General features: G+C 37.8%; 1 protein-coding gene across 1 annotated transcript in view; it reads right to left on the bottom strand.

The window, feature by feature from the left end:
• Positions 1-3,711: 3,711 nt before the first annotated feature.
• aig1 (androgen induced 1) overlaps positions 3,712-13,584 on the bottom strand; it is a 59,356-nt gene continuing 49,483 nt past the window's right edge. The window contains exons 5-6 of the mRNA XM_088626317.1: positions 5,243-5,406; positions 3,712-4,491 (exon numbers count right to left, since the gene is read on the bottom strand). Of these exons, the coding sequence (XP_088482443.1) occupies positions 4,457-4,491; positions 5,243-5,406 (199 nt within the window). The 3' untranslated portion in view covers positions 3,712-4,456. The remainder of the gene's footprint in view (positions 4,492-5,242; positions 5,407-13,584) is intronic.

Below are 13,584 nucleotides of genomic sequence, written 5' to 3'. Positions count from 1 at the left end.
AAACTGACCTTTACACTGAGTGGTTAACCAAATGCTCAACATCTGTGCATAAACTACATTGTATTAGTGGTATATCCTCATACATAACACAGTTTTATCGTGTTTTTATATATGTCTTGTCCAGAATATGTCTTGCTGTTTCATTTCCTGTGCCTAGGGCCCCTGAGAGGGCTGGAGAAATGGAGTCAGATGGTACCAGGCTTTTTGTTTTTTGTCTTGTGAGTATTTAGGGTTGCGTTAGCGCTTATGACCAAAGTTGCACCTACATAGGTGGTGATAGGTACGGGAGAGCTGGAAACCTTAGCACAAGCTTGCTTTACAATGTTGAATTTCATATCACTCCAATATGTTAAAGTATCCTAAATTTGTTCAGGTAGGAACAGGGGAGGAAACTGTCCAAGCACAGACAAGCTTTCAAAATGCTGACAAAACCAAGCTAGTGGATTACTCTATAGACAGCATTGAACTAATGACCCAAAAACACAGGTGTTAATTACAACAGAGTGCCTCAGAGCTGAAAATAGGAGGCACATCTTTACTCAACGTGCAGTGGGTGTTAGGAACAAATCATTCACCCATATTGTTCGGCCAGATTGGGATCCTTCAGGAATTGGCTTGATAAGGACCTCTGATCATTAAGCTAATAACAACCAAAGTGGAAGAAAGGCTGAATAGCTCTTTTCATTTGCAATCCTATGCTCTTCCTATTCTCAAGTCTAGGTGCACCACTTCTGTTTCCCAGCAGAGGTCAGTCTAAGAGCACGTTCTCTTTGACAGCCTGAACAAGGCAAAGGACAAGGATGAACTTAACATAACTACGTATATCAAGATGACTACAAAAAAAGCATCTAACCTTGCTTCGCTTTTGAAATACATGTAACAGTGACATCTTCTTATTTGAGTATTACTGATTTTAAAAGTATTTTCTTGTACAGTAAGTTTTAAATTCATTGGAACTGTGCAGTCATTTTTCCTTAGACATTTTTCCTTAAATTAACTAGATGGAAAGCTACAGTAAGTGGCCAAAGAGGGTGTGTGTTTGTTTCCGTTCCAATAATTTAAAGAACAGTGACTATTTACTAGTACAAAGAAGAACACATTGGTTGTGATCACATTTAGACTTAAATGTCTGTTATGCATTATAAAAGAGGAGATCTTTATCTGCTAAGTGATGGAAAGGAATCTATGAATTATACTGAAAAAGAATGAACAATACTATCCTCCATCTCAGCCTCTCTGGGATACCCAAGACTTGGATTCTCAACACTTTGAATGGTTCTATTGCATATACAGTATATATGAATACAATGAGAATTAATCAGTTTTCCATAGGGATGAATAGAGTGTTTTTCAAGAGCTTATGTATTTTTATGTTAAACCACAGGGACGATTTTCAAAGAGGGGTTTTGCGTTTCAAGAGAATCACTGTAGTTGAAGCTACAAAAAATATTATGTTATTCAATGTTATTCAGAAAACTTCAAAGCAAAAAGCCTGCATGCTTTTTATTTTTCTAATTTTTACTTTAGTTTGCCAAAATAATTTGTTTGTCAGCATACAGTACACTATGTTTTTCCAATCATCAGTAGTTAACTTACACATTTTTTCATAGTTTGTTTTTGGAGGTTGTGCACAAAGGTGCTGTAGACCTGGTATTGGGGAATGACATCTACTGTATGTGGCTCTATGTTTATGCTTTAAGTTCTAGTACATGGTAGAAACTGGAAATAATCAGCAAAATTAATCATTTGCAACTCTATCCATATTATAGCTTGTCTTATCCCTAATGGATTTTCATTACTGAGCAAAAATGTGGGTTTTTCAGTTTATCTTTGTGCCTGAGCACTGCTCATTGTTCTCTCTCAGTTTCTGTGTGCTTGAGCTGGAGGCATTACTCCATGGGGAAGGCATATAACACATTAACCCTTTTGGCTGGACATACATCTATAAAGGCACTGCTGACAGACCTATTGTGTACCTGTTACTGGTGTACCTGTCACTGACACAAGTCCTGGATGTTCAAGGTAGCCAATCAATCAGGTCTGATTCTTTCTATGTTGTTCACAAGGCCATTTATCTACACAGACCCCTGGAAAGGACACAAAAACAGTTACAAATGAGAGGGGGTAATTTGAGCCATCCAGCAGTTCGGTAGTTAAATGATAAGAGGATCTCATTCAACCTTTTTTTTACAGGAAGCCAGGCTAATCTTCAATAAGATGGCTGGATACCTGTTCCACATCACCACAACCCTCTGGGTAAAGAAGTTTATACTGTTTTTAGTTTTGTATTTCCATGTAGTCTCCTCTGGTGTCATCTGGTTTGTGTTTATTCAGAAGACATCCAATGGGTTGAAAGAAGTGTCTCCTTGTCTCAATTTTAAATGTACTTACACATAGTTTCTGCTTGTGTGTTCACATTTCAATCTTCTTTTTGAAGAAGACCACCAGATTGACACTGTCATTGCCTTGGAGGAATTTGAAAACTTGTATGAGAAGACCCATCCATTAATACAAATAGTTATTTGTTTTTTCCTGCAATATGAAACTATTTTATTACCTATGTCGCAAAAAAACAAAACCAACAGGACATGCCTGATTAGCTCACTCACATCAGAAGTGTAAGCGCATAAAAGCTGGAAAGTAATTATCTTAATTAATTTCATCTCGCATAAACTGTTTCAGCATAATTTCATACCTGCAGCAATACTTTTAATGAGAATACCTTTAGAGATAGAGTCAGGTGATTGTGAAAATCTGAAAACATAATGCTCTCTCAATTCTTTGCACAATTAAACAGTGGTCACATTAAAATATATGACAGACTTTGAAGAGGAGAGAACATTATTGTTAATTTGATGAGCAAGCTGTTTCAGTGTGATTGCTGGTGGATATATCCTCCCTATACATGGTGAAGTGGCCAGGGAGGGTGTGTGTTCCTTTCCAATAATTAAAAGAAAGAACAGTAATGTTTGTAGGGAAACCATCATATTAGCTATCCTAAGCCAATCCTTACAAAAATAGCTTAATGGTTTATATAGTTCTCCGCAGAAACCTAAACTATAGATATTTTTGTAATGGATATATCAGGAGGAATACATGCCCACCCCGGTAATTAATTTTTACAAGTAAAAAGAAGAACTCATTGGGGGTGAACATGTTTAGACAACAATCAGCCTGTTGTGTATTATAAAAGTGGAGATATTTATCTGTTAAGGGATGGAAATGAATTTAGTAATTATGCCGAAAAAGAATGAACATCACTGTTCTCCACCCCAGTCTCTCTAAGATACCCAAGATTTGGATTCCTAACTTTTTGAATTTGTGTATTGCTTATGTACAGTATGTGAATTTATCAAGAACCACTTTCTTTTTTCCATTGAGAACAGTCTGTTTGAGAACTTTTGCAACAGCTGTGATGTTTGAATTGTTTCCATGTCAGACATGTGGCTGAAAAGTGCCAAAAAACAAGCAGGAAAAAACAGTAAGTCATAAAACGAGCCATTTTGCTTTTCAGTTGAATCAAAACCACCCTGTTCCCCCATGTAGTCATGTAATGTAGTATACAGACTCACATTTCACATTTTAGGGACAGGTGCATTTTAAACAAGCTTCGTTTTTTGAAGTTGGGGTAAACCTCTCTTTGCATACATTTTCATAATATGACAAAAGTAAAACACCTCAAGAAAATCATCTATCATCTTTTCTTGGTGGTCACACTCCAACATGGATAAATTAATACCTTTATTGGAAGACCTTAAGATTTCAATTTTCAAACAATGAAAACATTACAACATCATTTCAACAGAAGAAGACGAAATGCAGGTTATCAGCTACTCTTTCAGTGTGGCTGCCTTAGAACATATCAATACCTCATCGCACAGCTTTAAAAGACGCTACACCACAAAAATACTGCAAATCCTCAGTGAATGAAACAAAAGCCCATACACCAAAGTAACGTGTGCTGCAAACAGTTATAATTCGAAGGGAAAGACATTCCTTGTTCTGCCAAAGCAGATCAAAATCTTACATTCCACACCTGTTCAGATAAGATTTACAATGTACAGTAGGCTACATCATAAAACTTTATATAATATCTGGATTTTGGAAATATGTGGTAATAATAATGATTGTACTGGTACGTTTCCAACATCCTGTAAATGAAACACACGAGTATGCAGTTCATAAATGAGTCCTCCATATCTCCTCTTCACTCTGTTCATAAATCCTTTGTCGCTATGCAACAATATGGACAGAGCATTCTGTTGGTGAAAACACTGTTTTCTTTAGACAACTCTTAACTCTGTGTATCTACAGAGATAAAAATCCACTTCACGTTCTTCAAGAGTTTTAACCATATTAGCCTTTTTTTTATTTGTGTCTCTTTTTCTTCTAGGTCGAGTGTCGAGTCTGAATGTCTAGTGCTGAAAAGCTGTCACTTCCTCTTTGGCCCCAAAGCTTAGTCCAATTTTGGTTTTCCTGTTTCCTGAACACCTGGAAGTCATAAGAAGATAATATTACTGTATAAGAATCAATAATTCCCTGAAGTAAAATTGTTTTACCAGTATTAAAATTAAAATCCATGCAACTGTCCATTGGTACTGTTTTTAAATAAATGGACTCTAAGATTCAAATATGCCATTCCAGTCATGTGACAGTTGATTGTAGCCAGCAAATCATTTATAAAAAAACTCTTTCAAATAACTGAAAGGGTGCTTTTCTTATTTCTAATTTCCTTGCATTTCTCATTCTTTGCATTCACTTAAGGCGTGACACAAAACCATCCTGTAACACTTTCCAGATGAAAAACATGGAAATATTTAACAGGATCGTGTTTGTTTATATGAGGTTTAGATTTCTAAACTGTAACCATAATCTGAGATCACGAGGTAAAGTGTGCTTGAATACATCGAGAGCTATGCATAAATAAAATGGTTTTTGGGTTAGTCTTGTATTGAACAGGTGATTGTCAAGAGAAGACTGGTATCTAAAACAATCCTGCTTGTAAGCACAAACACTTCTGCAATGTAAAATGGCAGGTGTCTATATCAGCAAAGTCATCACTTAGCAATGGATTAGTAATGACTGGATCAACTGATGTGCCTGTAACATAAGCAGACAGATCCTCTAACCACACTGGAATTGGCAGGTGTTTGGGCAACTCACTGTCCTCACCTCACTTCAGCCTTGAGCCTACTGGCTTTTATTCTTCTTGAAATAGGAAAAGAGAAAGAGAGGAACTTACATTTTGGTGCATCCCAGATATAGCTGTTCAGGATTTCCCCAAGAATATAGTAGACATTAATTAAAGCGGTTAGTAATGTGAAGAAGATGATCTTGGCAATGGGACCAATTCGATCCAGTAAAGGATAGACCCACACGCCGGTGACATGGTGAACCCAGCACATCCTTGGGGCAAAAGGAAGAGAGAAGAAAAAGAACATGACATCCAGATATCCATTTATCCGAAGTAGATTTCAAAGCATATGTATATCTGCTTGACTAGGATGGCTGAGACATGACTTTCAAAGGTTGTCGCAAATTTTATTTCCCCCCACATTATTGTCAGTGTAGTTTCGGAAGTGTATCTAACTGAGAGTTAAAGGGTCCAACAGGAAAAGCTTTCTGTGTAGTCATGACAAAATACAGTACTGTATACCTTTCAGAACACCATATCATTAAAATGAAAACCCTTTATATATGCATTTTCCAAGCCAGTCTTATTCCCAAGAGTCTGCTGGCTATTGGTCCAATTGGACCCTCAATCACCAGAGCTATCTGACCAGGTGTACTGTATGTGACTGGTCCTGCTTTCGGGTTAAGGTTTAGACTTTATCTGCACTCAGGCTTTGATTTCATAAATAACCCACTGGAATAGTTCTCAGTTCTTATCCTGGCTAATTCCTGTGCCTTCTGGTTTTTGCTCCATCTGAGATCTTATTTACAGCCAAATCGATATCAGTCTTCAATTTGAAATTGTTTTTTAATTTGCTTTCAAATTTTTGCACATTTGCAAAAAGACTGGGAAGTGGTGTGAGTCCAGTACTAAATAATCAACTTCAGGACTGCCATCATTCAGGAGTGTTGGTTGAAATATAACCAATCGCTCTTAAGCAGAAGAAAAAACAGTGCCTCACTGTGGGACTTGCCTGATACAGGAGAGGCCAGACAGAGGTAGTGTCATTCCTACCTCTGTCTGGTCATAATCAATCACTTATCTATTAAGAACCGTTTTGACAAAAAAACATCTTAATTAGACCATTCAGGAGAGTGAACAAAGTTCTATGAACTGGAATTGTGGAAAATAATGTACTCTAACCAGGGACCAAGGCCTGAGTGCAGAAAAAGTCTAAAGATCAAGCAGATCAGTTACAGGCACCAAAAAGCTCTTGTGGTTAAAGGTCCATTTAGAAAAAGAACCAGCAGACACAGACTACTCTAGGACCAGGACTGAGAACCAATCGACTGCTGCTATAGTTATAACACAAACCACAAACTAGCCTTCACCACTAAACACAGAACTGGCCAAGCCCTTGTTTCAGGTTGAGAGAATTCTCTTCATTAGGAGGCCTGTCCTTGAAGTGCAGAAGTAGTCAGTCATGGTACAGTACGTCCATTTTGTGCCATTTCATTAATTGCTTAATGAATCTCGATGCTGAAGATCAGTCTGATAATTAAGGATTTGCTGGAGCCATGCTGGAAATGCAGAGTTCACCAGCCCTATTCTAATGTATAGTATGAGCTTTTTACGATAATACAGGAAATTGTCACATTTAATCAATTGCTTTCCTGGCAAACAATTCATGCAATGAAGACATCCAAACTCTTTTCTCCAGTGCAAAATTAACTTTACTCCAAATAACCCACAACTGATTTGCAATGTTTTAATTTAAAAAAATCTTTGAGTTTTCTACATTATATTGCTAGAAGTGGACTTCCAGAGAAAAAGTATGCAACACATCAAGTAAATTAAGTGCTTCTTTTCTAGTGAATCTGTACTGTCTGACCTCAATGCATTGTTCAAAAAATATTTTTTCATTAAATTTCTGTAAGGCTACCTTCTGTTGTTGTCCTTTTTTCAGACCATGCTAAGCAGATGAAAAACATTGTCAGTATGGGTCAGTATGGTATTGATTTCCTGTCTGATCTCTAAAAATGGAAATTCAAGTCAGCACAATGGATCAAGTGGCCTCCTTCTATTTGGAAACAAAGGATTCACACGCAGTCCATAGTGCAATTATGCTGTACATTTTGCGATGATTAATACATTAAAACCTATGTATTGCCTTTCCATCAATGAAAGCAGCACCCTTAAAACATCCCTTACAAAGGACTGCAACAATCTAGAGTGCATAAAGCATACCCATGCAAATAAAACTCCTCCAGTGCAATCCTTCAGCTACTCGGTTTCAGTATTTGTCTCGTGTTCCAGAATTAGGAACCATTAGAAAGCTTGTATTTTTATTTTTCTGCCTGGAACACTAGTGCAACAAATGTGGAGCTCATTAAATTCACCCTATGTTACTCCATCAAAACAAGCCAAGTTTCACTTTGTACAGGATTTGTGTAAGGCTATCAGACCACTCAGGCCAAATTTGATTAAAATCATTCATTGAGCAGAATCACCATGCATTGTGATTCAGATGCCGCAGTGTGGTGTATTTACTTGCCCATAAAAAGGCTTCCAGTCCATTATTATGTCCCCATTATTATTAGGATAAACTGAAGTGCAGCCACTGTTGCCATAGAAACGCTTAATGAAAGTATGTGTTAGGACATTCAATGCAGCTAATCATAAAACAGTGTTTAAAATAACTTAACATTCCAGATGAAGAGGAAAACAAACATTTTTTTGCCCAAAGCAGATTACACAAATTAGGTTTGAGGACTTTTTTATGATAGTCTAACCTTGATGGAAAAGTCTAACCATATTCTTGGTAGGCCTACAGAAAAAGTGATTTAATACAATTAATTTAAGTAATGATTTTTATTTTTTCCAAATTACACTTTAAATTAAAACAAGATGCATTAATTCTGTTTTGCCAAACTGTGTGTTGGTTGCTACCCACATAATTCAATTTAAATTGCATCTTTTATTCCGTATATCTGCACACTTTTTATTAAGTTTAACACTGACCTTATAGATATTAAGAGAAATTCACACTGCAGCATTTATTGAATGTGTTATTTCTACTAGGATGTTTCTTTAGAAAACACAAGACAGCTTGTTACTATCTTGAATCTCTGAAACAGAACAGAGTATTTTGTGTTTCTGTTCAAGCGGATACAGCAATGCTGCTTTGACTGACTTACTATATCACATTGATGCTTGGGTCCTTGGATCAAGTAGCTACTAATTATAAAATGAGCTCGAGGGCAGAATGGACTCTTCTCGTTTGTAACTGTTCTTACATTTTTACAGTAAGATGCCGAACACAGAGGTTTGCATTTTTTCATTATCTGTGAAAAATATAAAATCAATATGTAGCTCACAAACATGGCATTTCCTTGCTTCCATGTCTTTACAAGACACACAGTTTGAATTGAACTTACACCCGATCCATTGCTCTGTCAAACCCTTTTCCAAAAGTATGTGAGGATGTTGTTCCTGGTGTTAAATATCATATTTAGATATTTCAAATTAAGCTATTCAGATATTTCAAATTTAGATATTTAAATTTCAAGCACATTTATCATATGTTTATGCTCAAGTGAAAAAAAGGCAGCATTCATTGCACAGGTTGAATCTCTCGAATGTGACAGGATACTTAAGTTGTGAAATTTGCATTTCTATGTGTGTAATGATTTTTTGGGTAGTGAGATTTTTTCTGAGTATTATCGTATAGAATGGATGTCATGATGAAAACCAACTTAAAAGAAACAAGTTACAGTTTTTCTAGATTACTTAGACACTTTTAATGAAACTGGGGTTCTCTTTATCTCCATCCTAACCTAATGAGAACAATTTTTTCCCTCTTTATCACACCCAGAGAAAGCTCCACAGCTGAAACATTGGGTTTCTTTTCTTCTCTTTTCAGAATAGAATAAACCTTTACTTGTTCCTTTGCAGCTTACGCATGCTGACGCAGCAACCTACATGAATTAATTTCTCATTGCTTTCACACACAATGCAAAAGCTAAACATTTTTTGCAAAACAGTCATCACAACCCTCTACAGTATACCAAGTATACAGTACATCTCTAGGGTATGTGAATGGTTGTAGTTAGTATTTACTAGGCCATTGTGTAACAACCGATTGAAACGTAACTTCATTGGATAACAAGTTGTATGTTTTCATGGAGGTAGTACTGGATCGTTGACGTCAGGAGACAAGGACAAGTCCACTCCCCAATCTACATCGAATGGACTGCGGTGGAGATGGTGAACAACTTCAGATTCCAAGGTGATCACATCACTGAGGACCTCACATGGGCACTCAACACCTCCAGTCTCATCAACAGCGGCTGTACTTCCTGAGAAGGCTAAAGAAAACATGCCTGCATCCACGGATCCTCACCAACTTCTACAGATGTATGGTGGAGAGCATACTGACCAGCTGCATCACAGTCTGGTACGGCAACTGCACCGCATCTGACCGTAAGGCACTGCAGCGGGTGGTTAAAACTGCCCAACACATCATCGGCAGTGCCTTACCATCCATCCAGGAAATCTACAACACCAGAAGTCTGAAAAAAGCCACCAAAATTATGACTGACCCCACTTACCCGAGTCAGAACTTGTTTGTCCCCTTACCACCAGTAGAAGTTCTGGATGTTCCAGTCACACACTAGACTCCAAAATAGCTTCTTCCCCAGAGCTGTCAATCTGGTGACCCCCCCACTCCCACTCAACCAAACTATGATCTCTTCTCACTTCTTCCTGTTCCTCACAACGACTGTACTCCTATACCACTACATACACCATACCTCCGACAATTGAATGTAAGCTGAACTTGAACTTAAAACTACTTGATTGTAGTTGTGCTATTTGATAATCGCAGAATTATTTTGCACTGTTTGCTCTGTTTGTGTACTTTTGCACAGTTTTTAACAGATATGGGTACTGTCACACTGGTACCATACTGTTGTTTACACTGGTATTGTTATTGTATTTTCTGTCTATTGTCTTGTCTGCTGTTCTACAGTATATATACTGTATACTGCACCTGAGAGACTAATGAGAAACACTTTCATTATACTATGCACCTGTGTAAGTATAATGACAAATAAAGTTGAGCTGAATTGAATTGAAATATTTTCTGTCACGTATTTAATGTTTTGAGAGTCTCAGTGCATTTTGCTAATGGAATGTGTCATTTTGTCCAATGTGTTTCACTTTGAGGCTGCATGTTAATTGTTTTGAAGAAGTGTATTCTGTTTCGGCAAATGTGCTCAAGCAGTCGAGAAAAACTGTAAAATCCCAAAAAATTGCTTTATGGAAATCCTGCTGCTGTGATTGTTACATTTTGCAATGTTCATGTTATGCAGTGAAATATGTGAGCAGTTTCACAAGTGATCTGTTCTGAGAGTTCTCCATGTGGTTTCAGCAATGCTGCTTTTGCAATTGAGAAAATCGTGCTCACAATGCTCACAGTTTCACAATCACACAGCCCAAGAGATGCACACGTGCATCAAACACAACAGTAAAATAATAAAAAAATGAAAGGGGATTTCATGTTATACATTTTTTCCCTTAATTACCAGTAAGATTAACTCCTCTGTGGTTTCAGGGAAAGTTTGAAAAACCAAACTGCAATAAACATTCTATAATTATACACTGAAGATGACAACCCACATTTATTGACTATGTCAAGAATGTCAGGATTGTGAATCAGACCTGGACTGCCAAACAATGAGCTGCCTAGGGCCCAGAACAAATAAAAAATTCAGCATTCCAGTAAATCACAAATTACCATCCTTGTACTTGATGATGACTTATTGTTTGAAACAAGCCTCTTTTTTGTACCCATAGGAAAGTCTCTACCAAAGCATGGGTTTGTAATTTGTGATTCTGTACTGTAGATGGCGGCCAAAGTTTTGATTTGGCCTTGGCCCAGAAAAGGACAATAATTTAAAGATAAGCCTTATAAGGCAGGTTGTTCCATGCAAGGAATGCAATAACCATGAGCCTTCCACTAGAGGCCAGAGGACAATACGGCCTCAAAGTCGGTTGTTGTGTATACTCAAATGAAGATTTGGAAGGTGCATTCTCACACTGCTTGATTATTTGTTTGTCTGTGAATCCGGTGAATAAGGGATTGAATAGGATTGAATAGAATGTTGAATAGGGTGTCACAGTGCAAATTGTTATTGTAGTCAGAAGTTTCGTTTCAGGTAATGTTATTAGGTGTTGAGGTGTGGTTGTAACCATTCTTTCATATTTGTTTGTAGAAGTATTGTTCATTAATCTTTTGCTTGTTTGTTTTTTTTTGGTCTCTGAAGCCTGGAAACCTCCTGGACACTATGTTCCAGGTGTTTATAGTGATTCATTTGTGAAGGTCCCCTGAATCATGTTACTAACAGATTTTCCACACTTTCTAAGCATTTTACTTTTACAAAATAAAAAAATACAAAATACGAATTCATACGAAATATGAATATGGGACTAGACACACAACCTAGCCCTACTCTAGCACACATATTCTAGTCTTTTCCAATTGTTAACATTTTTAATGTTGCAAGGTGTAGCCTCAATCATGTCAGCAGATGACTAGGACTGAAATTTCCCAAACAGTGTCACGCTCTGTTTCCCAACAGTGTCATTGGCTGAGTGCTGCCAGACCTGGGTTAGGACTGGTTGTGCCAGCGTCCTCTCGACATTATGGAAAACACAGACTCCTGCAGGGCTGCAGGGTGCCCTGAAGTAGGCAGTGAGGGATGTCATTTCTCCAGTCAGTACAAACTCTCATGTCAGGCACTGTGGATCTTGCATCCCCTTCAAATATTGAATGTCTCTATAGACAGTTCTTGACATCAAAGGGAAAGGATGAGAACTTGCCAGGTGATGAAAAGGGGGGAAAGAACAGAAAATTCATGTTATTAATGAATGAAAAGAGCAGCCCAGGGAGGGACTCTCAGAAGGGACAAGAGAGAATGAAGGCTGGAGATAGAGGATGGGATTAGAGGACATGGATGCATATGAATATCTGGGAGAGGAGAGGGAGAGGTCCCAGGGGAGTGCTTGCTCTGGAACTCCATGGAGGGATGACATCATCATGAAGGGCCGAAGGAGAAAGAAGTGCTTGGTGACTCCAGCGAGCAGGTCGATTTCCATGTTGTCCGAACAGGGCTGTGTTTTGTGTCTGACTTGGAAAAAAGATGCGCTGGGAGAAGAGGTGTAGGACTGCAGATGGATCTGGGTTTTGGATTAGTTGGGAGCAGACTGGTGCTGCTGAGATGGGAAGTGAGAAAGTTGAAGTGAGAAAGGCAACCATTTGGGAGAGTGGACTCAGGAACATGGAGAGCAGGAGAGTGATAGTGCTGGTCGCTGTGGAGAGTTCCAGAGATGGGGAAGTAGATGAAAACAGTGTGACGATACTTAGAGGCGACGGCGAATGGGAACTGGAGTTCTGGGGAGGGTTTGATTCTAGAAGAAATCCAGCTTCTGAACTGGGCTGGTGTTCTTGTGGCTTGCCGAGATGGCAGGAGTATAGGGGATGGCTTCCTTTGAGCAGGTTGAAGATGGGAGGTACAGAGAGTTGCACAGAAAGGTCTGTCTCTTGCAAGAGTGAGCACTGAATGGTATCATGGGAAATAAAATGAGGAAAAGGGCACAGAAGAAATGTCAGATTTATATTTAGATAAGTGGAAGTGGGTGAGATTAGGGTCTGACCCTTTTAATTAAAAATAACTTCATAACAGTTATGGAAAAATGCAGTTAAAAATATAGTATTAAATACAGTTTATTCATTTTCCTGTACCAGCAAAAACATATATTTTTACCAGGATTCCTACATTTGGAAAAAAATCTAAATGAGAAAATAACAATCTCTTAATATAACAGCTCTTTTGATTATCAATGTTGATATAAAACACATCAAACCAAGAATCAAACACTGATGTACAGTAACCATTTGACAGGACTGTCATTCTATTTCTGTATTACCCAAGACATCTTAAAACCTATGAACTTTCTGAAAGAGAATGACTAACAGAAGAAGAAAATTCAATAATTCAATAAACTTTTCACTGCCGTCTGCATAAATAATATTTTTAAAATAAAAAATAATGGTAGTCTCTTGACAGAAATCGAGAGCTGTGCTCATATCTGACACATATACTAAGGCAGTACCTTGTGAATCTGAAATTATCCTGTTTGAAGCTTACTACTGCTTCTCCAATCATCCAGACTCTGTAATCCCATGTAACACTGTGTATGGATTTACCTTACTTCTCTATTTCGTAAGCAAGACAAATCCATGGAGTTCTATGAGCTTTTTTATTTAATCCTTTTAATTTCTAAGGGATAAGGACTGAATGGGTTTCACATCTAGCTACAGCGATGAAAACCACAATTCTTCCACTTCAGGTATACTCACATCACCACTAACACATTGTGTCAAATCTGTCAAGTCAAGTTATACATCT

The sequence above is a fragment of the Lepisosteus platostomus genome, chromosome 3 (genome assembly GCF_059453375.1).
Source record: "Lepisosteus platostomus isolate fLepPlt1 chromosome 3, fLepPlt1.hap1, whole genome shotgun sequence".
Classification (NCBI taxonomy): Eukaryota; Metazoa; Chordata; class Actinopteri; order Semionotiformes; family Lepisosteidae; genus Lepisosteus; species Lepisosteus platostomus.
The sequence above is the reverse complement of the archived record's forward strand: the minus strand, read 5'-3'. Positions and strand labels throughout refer to the sequence as shown.